The sequence below is a fragment of the Camelus bactrianus genome, chromosome 3 (assembly GCF_048773025.1).
Source record: "Camelus bactrianus isolate YW-2024 breed Bactrian camel chromosome 3, ASM4877302v1, whole genome shotgun sequence".
Lineage (NCBI taxonomy): Eukaryota > Metazoa > Chordata > Mammalia > Artiodactyla > Camelidae > Camelus > Camelus bactrianus.
Window position 1 is genome coordinate 66,438,063 of NC_133541.1, and position 17,075 is coordinate 66,455,137.

The following is a 17,075-nucleotide window of genomic DNA, read 5'->3' on the forward strand; positions in this document are numbered from 1 at the left end:
AATATCACTGAGGCTCAATCAACATTCTGCATTACTACACCTAAGTAATTACACATTTGCCACTAATTCCTCATCTTTGCTTTCTAGTTGAATCTCTCCAGTATAAATCATAAGCTTCTTGGTGGAATTCATATCTGAATCAGAAAGAAGACTGCTGAGGTGCTGCTGCATATATAACAGAAGCAACCTCCTTTGTGTATTAGTTAGATAAGCTCAGTGCTGAAGAAAACAGTCCCTCCCCCTCCCCTACCTCCTTCTTCTCTCACCCAGTTTGAACAGACTGCCCACTCTCTTCTGTGTAAGGGTCAGTTCTGTAACAGCTTCCATCCCTGCTGGGCTCACTCACCACTAGAAGCCTAACCTCTCAAGGGCATCCTTCACCCTTCACCCCTTAAGACTCTCATCCTATACTGCTATGCATTTCCCCCACTCTTACCCAATTCTCTCCCTCTCACTGTCCTAAACTTTTTATTGTAACCTCTAGAACTTCCAATCTGGACCAGTCACGTTCCCTCTATATTTTTAACCTTTCTTTTAACTGTCGCAAGTTCTGCCTCGAAGAAACTTGGCTATTCCCTTATGGATCTCAGATGCTGCAGCTGATTTCTTTTTTTGTACATCCCACATATCATGGAGCAGGAGGTGAGGAAAGGGTTCTCCTTGCTCACACTGTCACCTACATCCTTCTTCTGCTCCTCCTTTGAAAATCCCAATACCCTGAAGGTCGAGCCATCAAGCTATACTATCCTTCTGGTCGCTACCATCTACCAACCTCCTAGGAAGTCCTCTTTCCCTCACTGAAAATACTGTATCCTTCCTCTCCACTTCATTCCCTGTAATCACTCTAACATTTACATGGATGACCCACTGAACACCAAGGTCTCCCACCTACTTAACCTCGGCACTACTCAGCCATCCAAACCCTGGATTTCCAACATGCACCACCCCTATCCTCCCAGTTCAGTTACTGTAAAGGGGACAATTCTTTAACCTCTATTATGCCCATTTTTTCCTACCTCACCCCCCTCTTCCACTATCACCTCATTTCTCAATTCTTGTCTCTCCTTTACCAGCTTAGACTCCACGACCCATCACTGTCATCATTCCTTTGCTTCTTTCCCCTCACCTTTCTTACTATCCATAGTTGAATTCCATCCTGCCCACCCACCTCCAAGCCTGAGAAGTTGAACATGAAGGAAGAAACTACACAGCTGAGTTCACTGATTTCACTTTAATAACAGGAAACTTCAAATGAACATTCATTAGAGCCTGGGAATCCTTCCAGTCCTCCCTAGTAAGTTCCTTTTCCCACTATGAATAATAACAATCTCACACCTTCTTTCATCTCAAACCTCCTATACGACTCCTCCTCCATACTTAGCTTATACTTCACTAGGAAAACAGAAGCCATCAGAGGGGAACATTTATCTTCCCACCCTCAAATCTACAAACCTGACAGCTATGAATCTCCAACTACCTTCCCTCCTGTTAAGATGAAAAAAGTATCAAAGCCCCTCCTCTCAAGCTCTGGGTCCCATCCCACTCACCTTCCCAAGGACTTCACTCCCACCACTAGCCTGCATCCCTCCTGCACCTCCAGCTTCTCCCTCTGAACCGGAACATTCCCATTAGCATATAAAGGAACTTCAGAATCTTGATTCTCCCATCCACAAACCAAAGAGAATTAAAATGTCAACATACCATTAAAGGATTAAGACATTAAGATACAACAGTGTTCTGTGGTACAACCCATCAAAAGATACCAAAGAGACATTCAGGTTTTGAGCACTAGGCTTTGATTAAGTTACCAAAACAGAGAAAGACAAAAGTAGCCTGTCCTAGTAAGAATCTCACTCTGATGGTTCTACTAAATGGCCTGACCACTTCTGTTATACCCAGACAGGAAATGAGTCACACATTACAAATTAATTATGCTTATAAATGGGTAACATTTTTTTGTGGAAGAAAAAAATATCAGTTACCTTACAATGTTTCAAAGCTTCTTTGTATTCTTTGTTTCTAATTGCATCTCGAGCACTTTTTAGAGCAGTCTTTACTTCCTTGCTGGACATTCTGTCAAAATAAAAAGCCTGAATGAAACTACAGTGATAAGTACTTAACTGTAACAGTTCCAACAAACTTAACAAACTTTACCTCTAAAAAATGCACGTATAATTCCTTCTACATGGAACGTTCTTTCTCCCTAAAATAAACATAGCTTATTCTCTCATCTTTTCAGGTATTTACTCAAGTCACTTCCTCAGTGAAACCTTCCCTGGCCATAATATTTAAAATTTCAACACTTGCTTCTCTGCACTCCCAACCACTCAATATTCCCTAACCTCCTCCCTAACATTGCATTTATTTTTCTTCAAAGCACTTATCATCATCTAATATAGTATTATATATTTTATTTATTTATCTTATTTGTTTTCTGTTCCCCAACTCCACCAGAATGTAAGTTCTATGCAGGCAGGGATTTTTGTTTGTTTTTAACTGCTGTATCCTAGGCATCTAGTATCTGACAGATTGAATATACTAAAAATGTTTGTTGAAATTGACTTGTATTTGAATTATATTTACTCTCAATATAGTAAACTAAAACACATGTTATCTTATGGACCAAGACCCCAAACACATACCAATCTCAATCCAATTCCACACAAAGCAGGTAGAACAAGCCCAAGACATAGAGTAAAAACACTAATACAGATAAATTTCAGTAACTATGATGTAAGAGCTTAAGAAAGCATTCTGTTTTAATGTTAGTTTCTATAAAACATAAATTAGGATATTAACTTTCCTCACAGTAAGGATTACTTTAGGATTACAGTATACAGTATTCTTTATAATTAAGTATATTAATTTAATTTTAAATAAACTAGTATTCCTTAAGATCTCACAACTTATACTGCTTTACCAGTAAACAAGTCAAATTCAATCACAACTCAGTGTTGGAAAAAGAAACATTTGTATTTTTTTCCAGCTCCACTGAACTCTAACCTCAAGAAGGTACAACAAAGCTAGGTAAACACTAGGTCATCATAGACTGCTGATGTTCAAGGCAGCAAAATGACAAAAAGATGGCTCGCTGACATGGTATACTGACAGTCCTTTATGTCCAAAGAGGCTGAGGCAGAAGTACAAGATCAAAGAAATTCAAGAAGCTAGGGAACTTTTTTAAAACACAATCCTTTTGACTCAAAGAATTTTAGATTCAAATAATATAAAAACTAAGATATCATAATATCAATTTATTTGCAGCCAAAATGAGATTCCCTAAATAGGCAGAAAGGTGACTTTTTACCCAGTTACAATAGTCATACAATTAAAGCAACATATTTCATGTGTTCTTCTTTTAGAAACTTCTCTGTTACCTGAAATTATCTTGGCATAAATTTATAGACGCAAACTTCAGAAGGATTTTTTTTTAATAGTCTACAAATCTTGTTTGGAGCAGGCAATAAATTTCTTTGCTGATTTCACATTAAGTTTCTCACACCAAAGTTATCTTTGGTGGATAAACCTGCAGACTAAAAAGAAGATAACATCAAAGATGATGACAAATAATCTGGACCAATGGGAAGGGATAGAGACATCAAGGGAAATAAAAATCAAGAGATGTCCATATCAGAAAAGAATAAAAACAGCTTCAAGATACTAAGCAAAAACAAACAGAAGAATGCAAGATTCCCAGGACAAAGATCACCAGGTTTTCTATCATCTAGCGTGTGAGTGGGTTCGAGTGCAATAGGAGCTCGGAGAAGAGAAGAAGTGTGGTGTGAAGTAACCACAGCGACTAGGAGGAGAAAGGATTTGGAATGGCAGGAGGAAGGAAAATTACTCCAGTCACAGGCACTGCAACAGAGTCAGAAGACAGAAATGAACGTGGCACATGTAGGAAACAATGAGGAAACTGGGCTGAATGGAACAGAAGGGACTTGCTGAAGAGAAGAAAATTAGGCTGGGTAGGCAAAGGAGAGAACCAGATTGCAAAAGACTCTGCATATCAGACAGACAAGCCTGGATTTCAATGGAGCAGCAAACACAGAGCTGTCAAATGCTTCTAAGTAGGTAATCTGCAAAGACCGTGTGGACAAACTCCACTCTTCTCTTGGTAACCAATTCTACCGTTCAGTCCCCTTCTATACCCTATGTGTCCTCACACGTAATTACAACTACTCTTGCTGCAAGGGAATCCTCTATCCTTCTCTTCCTTTTCCTTCTTCATTTGATTCCACAGTTAGCATAACAAGCTAGCACTGAGGCCCTCTCTCTTCACCTGAAATACATACATATACCATAAATATCACTTTCAGGAGATTATTTTTCAAAAAGACAAAATAATCTACCGCTTTCCAGTCCTGAAAGTTTCTTCCTCTTTTGTGGGGAGGTGGCGTGGAGAAGGAAGAGGCTCATTCACTCATTTTCTAAACAGAGCTTTACAGGGCGCCTACTAGGTACCATCAAATCCATTTCCTTCACAAGAGTATAAAACCCGACTACACACAATGGTTCCACGTAACCTCACATTCGTCTCCTTGGGATACTTCCCTCTATTCCCAGTGTTCCTGACACTCCAAAGAAAAACCTAGCTCTCTTACAAGTGTCTTTAAGAGTCTCCCACAGCTCCACACACTTTCCCTTATACCTCTCCTCCCACTGTTTCTCCGCAAGCTCAATGATTTTTTTTTAAACAAGAGCATTCCTTTTGCACATTTTCACTCAATGTAGTTTTTTTTTACTACCAACCTAAAGGATTTTTATTCAACACATCAAGAATAAAAAGTAGCAACAACAGCACTTTAAAAAAGTTAGAAAGTGACAACCATGCCAAAAGACAATGATATGCCTCAGAACTAACAAATACAGGCAGATGAACTGATATGTCTACACACCCCAGCTAAAGCTATGGGAACTTAAGTTATATTCAGTTGTGCAGATACAAAGATTCCACAACGTAAAATTTAAAAGAATACTGATAAAAAATAGTAACAATAATGACAATGGAAGATAATTACAGAAAAGCAAAATATGATAACTTTAAACCTAATGACAAAAGTCTGAAGGTACTTGGTGATGATCTCTAATCTGGTGTGATGACCTCTAATCCAGTGTGATGACCTACACCATTAAACCTTCCTTCTGACAGGAACTGGTACCTACAATCACTAAGTAAAAGTAGACTCCAATTACCTATTATTTACTATTCTAGACATTTAACCTTTTACCTACTATCACTACCTCTATCTTCTTTTTAAACTGAGTTGCAGATTGTCCCTTAAATGTTTATCCATCTAAATTAAGTAAAATATCAGACAGGCACATTAAAAAGATGATGTACATAACCCAAAACATAATGAATTCAACACATAAGATTCAGGTTCAATTTTCATAATTCATAATTTAAAACATAAGAAATAATTATATACAATTTTTCACCTTTTTCCCCCCAAAGAGACACTAATCTTAATCTCCAAATTTCTGAATTGGTCTATACTGTGTTTCTGTAGCTTCAAGGTGATAAATGGAACTTCCATAAGCAATCAGAAAGATTTGGAAAATTCCATAAACTCAAAATACACTAACTTCAGTATAAAAAACTGAGCCAGAAGAGAGTATCACCTACTTCCATGCTACTTTGCTTGGAACGTAGGGCAATTAAGGGCACTTCTTTATTCCCAATTTGCAACCTGACTACACTAAGGTGAACCTTATTCTAAGCCACATAAGGAATTATAAATGTGAAAAAAGTTACCCACATCATGCAACTAGTTTGTAACTTAATGAAATTAGAGCAAAGTTTTTTAAATATGAAAAATCTGAACAGCCATCTGAAATACTACATGACTACAAAATCTAAGTATCTTTTGATGGCAAATCTGGAATGGATTCTGTCAGACAAAATTAATCTAGAATGTTTCCTGGAAAGAGTGGAGGTGGTTTTGAAAAACTGAATGAAGTTTTTTTTTTTTAAAAAAAGGGAAAAAAACGCTACTTTAGAACTAGGAAATGAACAAAATTTAGGTGAAACAGGTGGGGAAAGACAAGAAATAAAAGTGAGTTTACAGTCCTAAAACATACATACTTAAAAAGAATGGTTAGCTCCACAGAAAGGGGTCTTACTGGTAAGAAAAGAAACTACTGTGATCCCAACAAAGTTTAGGAAAATAAAATAAAAGTTAAACAAGGGGTGAGGAAGTCAAATAAAAGTTAAAGCCTGACTCTCCATTTCTTTAAGGCCCCAACCAGCCACAAGTGATTATCCTCCCCACCCAATCTGATTTTACTGATTTACTGATTTATTCAGTCATTTCAACTCTGTTCTTAAAAAACACCCCAGATTTTGTCAGCCCTTTCATTCAGCCATATCCATCCACCAAGTCAAGACGGATGGATCAAGTCTCCGCAGATCTTGGGCACCTTCACCTCCAAACCTATGTCCTCGTTAATAAAGTGAGGATGACATCCCTTACCCGACACGTACGTGGACGGAGTACCTGAACATGGTATCTACCAGTTCCGTTCTCTTTATCTCCTGCCACCCTCTCAACCAACTTCACTACTTTTTTCCCCATTCTTAACCTACAATGGTTATTATATGCTTTTTCTGCACATTAAAAATCCCCAGTTCTTCCTTGATCTCTCAAGAGGTAACTTTCTGGTCTATGTTCCTCAAAGATGGCTATCATCAAACACAATCCTCTTCAAATCAGTCATTACACGAATACTAGACTAAAGCCTGCAAAGGAAACCACTCCTCTGAAACACTGAAGCACTTAGTGATTGAGCCACTCAACTGAAATTTAACAGATGCTTTATGTTCTACACAGATGCACTATGTCTTTCAGATCAAAAAAAACCTAAGTAAAGGTAATACATTTTTGGAGTTCCTTACATATCCAACACCTGCTCAGTACTATGACCTTCCAGCTGCCAAAGCCTACTCAAAAACATTTAGTTCTTAGTTTCTCCACAGTCAAAAAGCAGTAATTCTCAATTCGCTAAAGTGAGAAAGGAAGAATCCCTTTTTCAGTATTAGCTCATGTTACTTTTTATACTTTGATACTGTTATTAAATGAACAACACACATTGAGATGTGCACATACAACTCAAAAGTACTTCTTCTGACAAAGTAAGTTACTGATGAGCAAACATGCGTTATGTCCAGGAAAGAGTGAGCAAATAACAAACAAACCTGAAACTATCTGATAATTGCCTAGGGAAGGCCTGGGGGTGGGGGAGGATTGGTGGGGAAGGTGAGAAGGGTTTTTCGAAAGGAGAGATTATTCATGTAAAAGTGAAGCTCGATGGACTAATTGAATAGTCCAAAGTAAAGGGAGACTAACTTCGGCTCAAAAGAAGAGCTTTTAATAATTTGACCTGTACAAATATGGAATGGGCTGCTCAAAGGAAGTGTGTTTCCCATCACCGGAGATGAAAAAGCACAGACTGCACAATCCACTTGGCAGGAATATCACAGGACAAACTGAATGTCAGATGAGAAGTAAATCTAGAAGCCTCTTAGATTCTTCCAGTGCCATGTGTCTGGGGCCCTAAAATATCCATCTTGACCCAACCCACTCCAGCACCTGCTCCCACTGACACTGTTCAGTGGGAGAGAGAAGAAGAAAAAGATGTGTCCTGTCATCCTGACGAAGAACTCAAAATACACGTTCTGTGAAAACAAGGCCATAGAGAGTAAATAGTTTATAAAATCAATACTATGCCACAGATGAAATTAAATATATTTTTCACAAATCTCAATGTCAGTCAACATTGTTTCTATGGTCAAGTGTGTTCTACATTCCAAATTAACTCAACACAGATATTTGAAACATATCCTGTTCACGAGGGAGCCTGTGTATTACCTTTCAGGCTGTACTATTACTTCGCTTCTTTTCCCTAGAGTGTAAGTTACTTGTGGTCAGGGACTATTGCTTATATACTTATATGCTCCCATAGATCTTTAGCATGCTGCCTGATTCACTTTGCTGCTTCTCTAATAGAGATTAGGTTCACTAGAATGCCATGACATTTTGCAGTTTAACAGAGACAGAGCATTGCAATGAGTTAGGGCTCAAATTAAAGTCATACTCAGACTGGCTTCCTGTGTAACCTTGGACAAGTCATTTAACCTGTCTAACTCTCAGTTTTCCTATCTGAAAAACGGTGAAAGTGAGGATTACAGAAAATATTCCATGTAAGTACCTGACACACGGTAGGTGCTCAATAAATGTGTAGTATAATGCTCAGCACATAATAAGTTCCATGCGAGTATTAAATAAATAAGGTCTGTCCCTTATTACAATTATATTATGCAAAAAAACTGTCAGATATCAGTATTTAAAGTTGATTTTATGTAAATAAATGCAAATCCTCCTTTTCCTGTCAAAATACTAAAACGACTAATGTGATGCACAAATTACATACCTGAAACCATGATAATGAAATCAAGAATTTGGCTCTGGGACAGAAATCTGCTTCTTCCAGATTTCTCTTAAGGAGTTCAACAGTCAAGAGGATCAGTGATTTTTCAAAACCATTGCAGCAAAACAATGGTATTCTGAACCCACGTCAGTTAACAGAACACGTCACACAGCCCAACATTTCTTCCTGTGAGAGCCCGCTCAGCCTCTCCTTTGCACTCTGAAGGCAAGGTGCGCCTAAGCTTATTCCCACCTAGAAGGTGAAACTTTTCTTACTAGGCCCCGCTCCTCACTCAACCGAAGCACAATAAATCTTTACCGCACGGACAAAGCGGGGAATAAGGTAAGGCAGGCTAGAAATATCCCTGGGGGGTAAGTATCTGAGAGGCCACACAGTATCCACATCGCACCTTAGGCGGTCCAGAGGCCCCACAAAGAAAAGCCCGATCCAACTTAGTGACAATCGCCCTGCCACCTCATCATCGCCAAGTTCACGGACTCCCCCAACACTCAGCCACGCTTGCTTGGCGCAAAACGAGCAGCCTCGGCCCCTGATCCTTTCTCTTTCTAGGTACCATTTCAAATGACTACCGGCTCCAACTTCTGCAAAAGCGACAGCGACCAACACCCACCTGGGACAGATGCTTCTCCTACAAACGCCAAGTCTGGCGTCAGAGCGCATGCGCACTTCCCAGGCATCGCTCACGTGACTGGAAGCGGCTGGGTTTTAGTTTGCTCGGTATTTGATTAAAAGGTCTTAACTGTGAGTTGAGGAAGAGGAATTCCTCCTGTGCGCATGTGCGCACTCCGAGCCTAATGGGAGTTGTAGTTCTACGGGTGAAGCGCATTGAGGAAACCGAACTGCGGTGTGTGCGATCCCCGCCCTCCTCTTCTCCGGAGGGTGTTCCTAGAGGGAGGGGGCGGGCCCAGCGGCCCGGCTCTCAGAACCGATCCCGGTGATGCTGCTGCTGTGGGTGTCGGTGGTCGCAACCTCGGCGCTGGCAGCACCAGCTCCTGGGGCAGGTGGGCAGAGGCGGGGAGCTTGGCCAGATGCGCCTAACGTGGTGCTAGTCGTGAGCGATTCCTTCGTAAGTATCGAAAGGCAGGGGAGGGGATGCCCCGCTACACGACCGGCCCTCAGCCCTTCCTGTGCTGCAGGCTTTGGTGAGCAGAATCTGAGCTTTCAAACAAGCTCTACCCCGATGCAAAGTAAGAAATGTAATTTGTCTTGAGGCCCCGTACACACATACGTACACCACGTAGATACGCATATAACACACTTAAAACAATACTTCAGAAAGGTGCACTCCGATTAGTGTCTTTGCACATTTACTTTAATTGCTGGCCTCGCCCAACTAAATTATCTTACCATTACTAATAAACTTTCAGTCGACTCGATTGTGGGGGTAAAATAACATTCTGCATCAATATAAAAGCCTATTAGCTTTCTATTGGTCACTGTTATTTTTATTACCAGGGTATCTGATAATCCTGTTAGTGCTGATTTATATTCGTTAGTTGGTATAATTTGATCAACTTGCCCATGTTCCAGATAAACTGTGTCTATGTGTGTTCGTGTTTAATCTCAAATTTGAACAGTTTTTGGAACTTTCCCAAGCCAAAAACTAAACAGAATACTACTATCAACATTACCTGATACTTCTAGTATTATCCATAATATTAAAACTACTGCTTGAACGAATGCTTGGATACTAATTATAATATTAATTTATTATGACTGGATGTTACTGTGGTCACACAGATTGTTGGTGCTAAGCGTGTCTGGCACCAAAGAGTGCTTTTAATCATTATGTTGTATTGTCTTCCTCATAGATTAACCAATGATGATTAAAGTTACATAATCTGGAAATACCCATAGATTTGTTAAGAATATTACTTAAAGTAATCTTTATGATTAACTAAACTTAGAGACCAGGCAATATTGGAGAGTAACAAGAAAGAGGTTTATTAGGGAATGCTCCTGAGATCAAAGGGAAAGGAAGGAAGCAGGATTTTGCAGAGAGAAGTCAAGTTTTGTCATTATCTCATTGGAGGCCTCAGCTGGTCTTATAGGTAGCTGTCAAATTGGAATGATGCTTCAGAACTGTTTACACTTGGGGTGAAGGGGCCAGGCCTTTGTACCCTCATGTTGGATGGCCATTATTTGTGGAATGTTCCCAGGATGGGGCGTCACCTTGGGCAAGGCAACTCTTCAGCAGAGGCAACTTTCATTCCTAAAAGGGAATCTGGGTGCTGCATCACAACATCCTAGAAACTTCCAAAGATGACTGAAATATTTGGTTTATTTTTTTGGTATGGTATGAACACATATTTTATATATTTGTGTATATAAATACATAAATATTCTATGCAGACTAATATCTCTTATAGAGGTACAGATCCTGAAAAAATAACTAGCAAATCAAATTCAGTAATATACAGAAAGGATTATACACTATAACTAAGTGTGATTTACCCTCAAATGTAAGCTGGGCTTAATATTTGAAAATCAGCTGATGTGATACACCACATCCATTGAATAAAGGGCAAAAAATACATGATCATTTCAATAGATGCAAAAAAAACATTTAACAGAATTCAATAACCCTTCATGATAAAAGCACTCAGCAAAGTAGAAATAGAAGAGAATTTCTTCAAACTGATAAAGAACATCTACAAAAAAGCCAGAGCTAATGTTATACTTAACAATAAAGGACTGAATGTTTTCTCCTACAGATCAGGAACAAGACAGGGCTATCTGATCTCACTGCGTCTGTCCAGCAATTGTGCTGGAGGTTCTTGCCAGAGAATTAGACAAGAAAATGAAATAAAAGTCATCTAGGTTGGAAAGGAAAAAGTAAAAGTATCTCTATTTGCAGATAACATAATTTTATATAAAGAAAATCCTAGGGAATCCACTACAAAACTTTTAGAACTAATAAGTTAGTCTAGCAAGGCTGTAGGATAAAAGATCACAAAAAGCAATTGTATTTTTATACATTTGTTTACTGAAAAAATGGAAAATAAAATGAACAATTCTATTTAAAATAGCATCAAAAAATGAAATACGTAGGAATAAATCTAACCAAAGAAGTTCAATTCTTATACTCTGAAAACTGCAAAACATTGTTGAAAGAAATTAAAGAACATCTAAATAAATAATTAACATTTATGAATCAGATTTAATATTGTTAATATAGTAATAATCACCAAACTGATCTACAGATTCAATGCAATCTCTATAAAAATCCCTATGACGGTTTTGCAGAAGTAGAAAAACCCATCCTAAAATTAACATGGAAATTCAAGGGACCCAGAATACCCAATAAAATCTTGTAAAAGAAGAACAAAATTGGAAGACTTACACTTCCTAATTTCGAAAGTTACCACAAACTACAGTAATCAAGAGAGTGCGTTACTGGCATAAGTACAGACAGACATAGAAATCAGTGGAATAGAATTAAAAGTAGAGAAATAAACTCACATTTATAGTCAATGATTTTTCAATAAGGGTGCAAAGACCATTTAATAGGGAAGAATAGACTTTTCAACAAATAGCACTGGGAAAACTGACTATCCACGTGCAAAATGCCTCACACCATTTTCAAAAAGTAACAAAATGAATCAATAAATCAAACATAAAAGCAAAAACTATATAATTCTTAGAAGAAAACATAGGTACAAATCTTTGTGACCTTGGATTAGGCAATTTAAAAAATGGGCAAGAGATCTGAATACACGGTTCTTCAAAGAAGATACATAAATGGCCAATAAGCACATGAAAAGATACTCAACATCATTCATCATTAGGGAAATGCAAATCAAAACCACAATGAGACACCAGTTCACAACCACTAAGATGGCTATAATGAAAGAGACACAATAACTAGAGTCAGCAAGAATATGGGAGAATTTCAACACTTACACACTACTCATGGGAATGTAAAATGGTGCAGCCACTTTGGAAAACAGCTTAGCAATTCCTGCAATGTTAAAGATGAGTTACCATATGATCCAGCAATTCCACTTTGAGGTATATATCCAAGAGAAACGAAAACATGTGGCCACACAAAAACTTGTACATGAATGTTAATACTGCCAAAAGAACAAAAAGTGGAAACAACCCAAATATCCATCAACTGATACATGGATAAATAAAATTCAGTAATATTATTCAACAATAAAAATAAATGCAGTACTGATACATGCTGAAATGTAGATGAACCTAGAAGTCATTATGCTAAGTGAAAGGAGCTAGCTACTCACAAAGGACCACATATTATATAAGTCTATTTAAAAGAAATGTCCAGAGAAAGCAAATATATAGAGACAGAAAGTAGAGACAGAAAGATCAGCAATTGCCTAGGGTCTGGGGGAATGGGAGGATCAGTGAGTGACGGCTAAGGAATACAAGGTTTCTTTGGGGGAGGATGAGAATGTTCTAAAATCGATTGTGGTGATGGTTGCACAACTCTGAATATACTGAAAACCATTGAATTGTACACATTAAATGGGTTAGTTGTATGATGTGTGAATTATATCTTAATAAACCCAGTTTTGAAAAGAGAAAATAAGCACCTCTGCCTAGGTCTTAAGGGGCATAAGGATCTTCTCTGCCTCCCCTCTTCCATCCCTGCATCTGCACTATTTATAGTTTTGGTGAGGTTTCAGGAGTGGGAGGTGGGCTCAAGCTGTATACCACAGAATCTAGTGAGGATCTCATTCAGTCTGATGGACAGATCTGAGAAGAAAGCTCCGAACAGTTTTGCTGTGATAATAGATCAGACAGTTAAAGTTACTGTTAACATTCTTTCATCAGAATGATGTCTTGAAATCTAAATTTCACTCGTTTTCCCTGTCCCAGAAGGATGAGGAACTGACTACCAAGTCATGGTTCTAGAAGGAGCAATCCAGATCACAGATCCATATCTACCCAAAGGCTCATCCAGCCCAAGGAGGAAAATGCCTGGACCAATGAGAGTCTAGAATAATAGCAGAATGTAGGAATTAAGGCACTTGGTGTCATTTTGGTCACTTTTATACAGAAAGCCAATTAGTGGGCCTCTTTTTATTTTTTAAATGCCCTCTCTTTTTACTGTCTCCCTAAATGGTTTCATTCAATCTCACAGTTTTTGATATCATGAACATGTTAAACACTTATTTCACTTAGACTTCCCTGAGCTCCAGATTCCCCTCTGTACTCAGCAGCCTACTTTGTATATCCATTTGGAAATCTCAGACATCTCAAAGGTTTATGTATATCCCGTATTTGGGGTTGGCTCAGTTTTTAAACTGTACTTTATTTACATTTACACTGAATACATATAATAGCTGTAACTCCAGGACTAGACCATTCTCTTTTCTCTTTCTGTTCTTTCACAAGGAGAGTTCTTCAATTTCTAATTCAATTCCAAAATGCGTATCTCCAACCCAAACATCTCTTCTAATCTTCAGGCTCATTTATCTAGCTGCCTAACTGTTATCTCCACTTATGTCCTGCAAGTATCTCTAACTTTGCATCTCCCTTAAATTATTTGCATGCCTGGAACCTTCTCATTCTTTAGGTCTCATTTCCAAGAGAAACCTTCCCTGTTCACTCTATCAAAGTAGATGTCCCTTGTTATTCTGTATCTTAGGTTTTTTTCAAAGCACATATCCAGTAAGTTGTAATTATCCATTGTTCATTTATCAGGATTTTTTTTTTGCCTCTGCAATGAGGCTGTAAATTTCATGAGGCCAGGGACTCCATTTTTATTCACCATTTTATCTCAGATCTTTCACATGTGCCTGCAGATACCAAATATTCAGTAAACATTGGTTCGATCAGTCCATCATCCCCCAAAAGGAACTTTCCAGGAGATCCTTTCATTTATTTACTATATTGAAATGAATCCAAGTGTCACACTACATTGAATTCGCAATGTTATGAACCAGAGACTAATAACACTTTCTATACTTCTTTTTCACTTTCAAGGATTCTTAGGATCATACTGAAGTCTTTTGTGGTTAAAATCAAAGGAAATTATTTTCTTCTTTTGTGATATAGTCAATGTTAATTAAATTTCTTTATTCCAGGATGGAAGACTAACATTTTATCCAGAAAGTCAGGTAGTGAAACTCCCTTTTATCAACTTCATGAAAGCACATGGCACATCCTTTCTGAATGCCTATACAAACTCTCCAATCTGTTGCCCATCACGTGCAGGTATGATCATGCTTAATATTATTGGAAGTAGCCCCACGTGGAAAATGTTTTCACAGTTTAAAAGATTATACTCCCATATAGCATAATAAGTCATATTTGGTGTCTACTAAAAAAGATTTTAATATATGTAGTGTGTGTTGTAAGTTTGTATTGAGTGCTAGAGTTTAAGAGTAGCAATTTTATCACTGTTTAGTTCATGTGTTACTGTTTCATTTCCTTATGATGGGTGACTAAGAATCTTTTGACTATCCAGTCAAATTAGGAAATGCTCTTATTTCCAAGAAGAGTTCTATTTCCAAGGAAATTTTTCAGTAAGAGACAGGGAGTTGGGAGGGAACTTCAGAGTATACCGCAAAGTAGTTAGAACTTCTCATACATCAGGTTTCTGGATTTTTCCATATTATTTCAGATTACATAGCTTCTCTCTCTCTCTTCAGTCTCAATTTACTTCTATCCCAAATCTAATTGTTCACTTTTATTATAGGCATAGTTTTAGTGGCAAAATGTCCATAATATTAAGCCACGACTAATTGAAAAATACGAGAAAACTGACATTTTTATAAATTCTGTTCTCTGACAGTTTTCTTTTTCCTCTAATTTATGATTGTTTGCTTTGGAACCCATAAATAGCACCCAACAATTTTCTTTTGTCCATCAGTTCCTCACATCATATTCTCTGTGATTTGAATCTCAAGTTCTTTCACCGACATTTTCAGCACCATTAACTGTATAATCACCAATAATTAAAGGAAACTTAACTTCTACTGTAAGTGATATTTCAGTGATCAAGACCAGGTATATTTAAAAAAAAACAAAACACTTCCTGTAATTTTTTATTCTTTATCAAGCAAGTGGAATGAGCAGTGAACTAGGGTGAGGTGATGATTCAATGGACCATGTCAAGCAAGTCCCTCAGTTTCCTTACCTATAAAATGCTATATGTGCTGTGTCCCTCACAGGGTTTTCCCAGCATCAAATGAAATAATGAATTTAAAAGTGGTCAATGAACCCAAAAGCTTTCAAAAATGTTAGGTGATGCTATTCCTGAAAGAGGCATATTTTGGAGAGTTTGAACAAAGAGAAGGAATAATAGTAATACAAACTAACATTTATTGCTTTCTTACTGTGTACCTGGCAATATTCTAAGTGTCTTTATTTATATAATCCTCATATTGCCATAAAGTAGATACTGTTCTTATCCCCATTTTGCAGTTGAAAACAAAGTACTGAAAGGTTAAATAACTTATCAAATGTCACTCAGTAACTAGCATCATTGGGATTCAAACTCAGGTAACCCCCCTTTCCACTTGTCATAAGAAAGCATTTTGTTAGATGAGAAAAGGATTCAGTCCTACTATGTGTGTACACAGAAAAGGGAAATGGAAAAGGACTTTTTCTAGTTTTACTGAGATATAACTGACATATAAAATTGTATTAGTTTAAGGTATACAAATATTCTAGAGAAAACAAGAACAGTTCCATGAGTTGAACAGTCAGATTAGGCTTACATGCATCCACATAACACTGCCAGCAATCTGTCACCAATAATACAGCACAAGCTCTGTCCTATCTCATAATGCTACCTCCCAAAAAAGCAACAACAGTGAGGTAACTACTGAAGCTAAGCTCCAAACACTGGGGCCTTGTTAACTCATGTGACCCCAACACCAACATAACTGCTGAGCAAATGATAAATGCCATCGTCAACCAGCAATCAAAAAGGACCTGCTATCTGCCTGATGACCAGGTTTTCATAATTTGAAACAGACTTTTAGGGAAATAATTATAACAATGTAGTGAAAACAGGTATGGAGTTCTGAGATAAAAAAGTACCTGACTCCAAACTCCATCTGAACAAGCCAGAGGAGGCTCCCTGAAGGGAGGCTTCTACTGAGGTATAGAGGCACACAGGCAGACAAGGTGCCAAATCAGACAAGACACAGCAAATACACTAAGATGCAGTATCTCTTCATTACATATTTCACTGAGTCTCAGTCAACATTCTAGATTACTACACTTAAGTAATCAGACCTCTGCCACTGACTAGTTCCCCATCTTTGCTTTCTATTTTTCATTTACTTGTGTCTTCTTCGATTTCTGTCATCAGTGTCCTATAATTTTTAGTGTACAGATCTTTCACCTTCTTGGTTAAATTTACTCCTAGGTATTTTACCCTTTTTGATGCAATTGTAGATTTTTTGATAATTCCTTTTTCTGATAGTTCATCTTTAGTATATAGAAATGCAGCTGATTTTTGTATATTGATTTTATATCCTGCAACTTTACTGAATGTATTGATTAGTTTGAACAGCCTTTGGGTGACATCTTTATGATGTTCTATATATAATACCATGTCTCTGCAAATAGGGACAGTTTTACTTCTTCTTTTCTGATTTGCATGCCTTTTATTTCTTTTTCTTGCCTACTACTCAGGCTAGGAC

General features: G+C 37.8%; 2 protein-coding genes across 10 annotated transcripts in view; one reads left to right on the top strand and one right to left on the bottom strand.

Moving 5' to 3' along the window:
- SKIC3 (SKI3 subunit of superkiller complex) overlaps positions 1–17,075 on the bottom strand; it is a 134,157-nt gene that overhangs the window by 68,314 nt on the left and 48,768 nt on the right. For 2 of the 5 annotated variants that reach the window (XM_010949553.3, XM_045512521.2), the window contains exons 1-2: positions 9,062–9,138; positions 1,983–2,073 (exon numbers count right to left, since the gene is read on the bottom strand). In XM_010949553.3, coding sequence (XP_010947855.2) covers positions 1,983–2,073; positions 9,062–9,111 — 141 coding nt within the window. In that variant the 5' untranslated portion in view covers positions 9,112–9,138. Of the gene's footprint in view, positions 1–1,982; positions 2,074–3,377; positions 3,534–9,061; positions 9,139–17,075 lie in introns of those variants that run through there. The other 3 variants (XM_010949554.3, XM_074360374.1, XM_045512522.2) reach the window with 2 other exon arrangements.
- Positions 9,260–17,075, top strand: part of ARSK (arylsulfatase family member K) — a 33,952-nt gene continuing 26,136 nt past the window's right edge. The window contains exons 1-2 of one of the 5 annotated variants that reach the window (XM_074360375.1): positions 9,260–9,638; positions 14,505–14,634. In XM_074360375.1, the coding sequence (XP_074216476.1) occupies positions 9,389–9,638; positions 14,505–14,634 (380 nt within the window). In that variant the 5' untranslated portion in view covers positions 9,260–9,388. The remainder of the gene's footprint in view (positions 9,639–14,504; positions 14,635–17,075) is intronic. The other 4 variants (XM_010949558.3, XM_010949559.3, XM_074360377.1 and 1 more) reach the window with 4 other exon arrangements.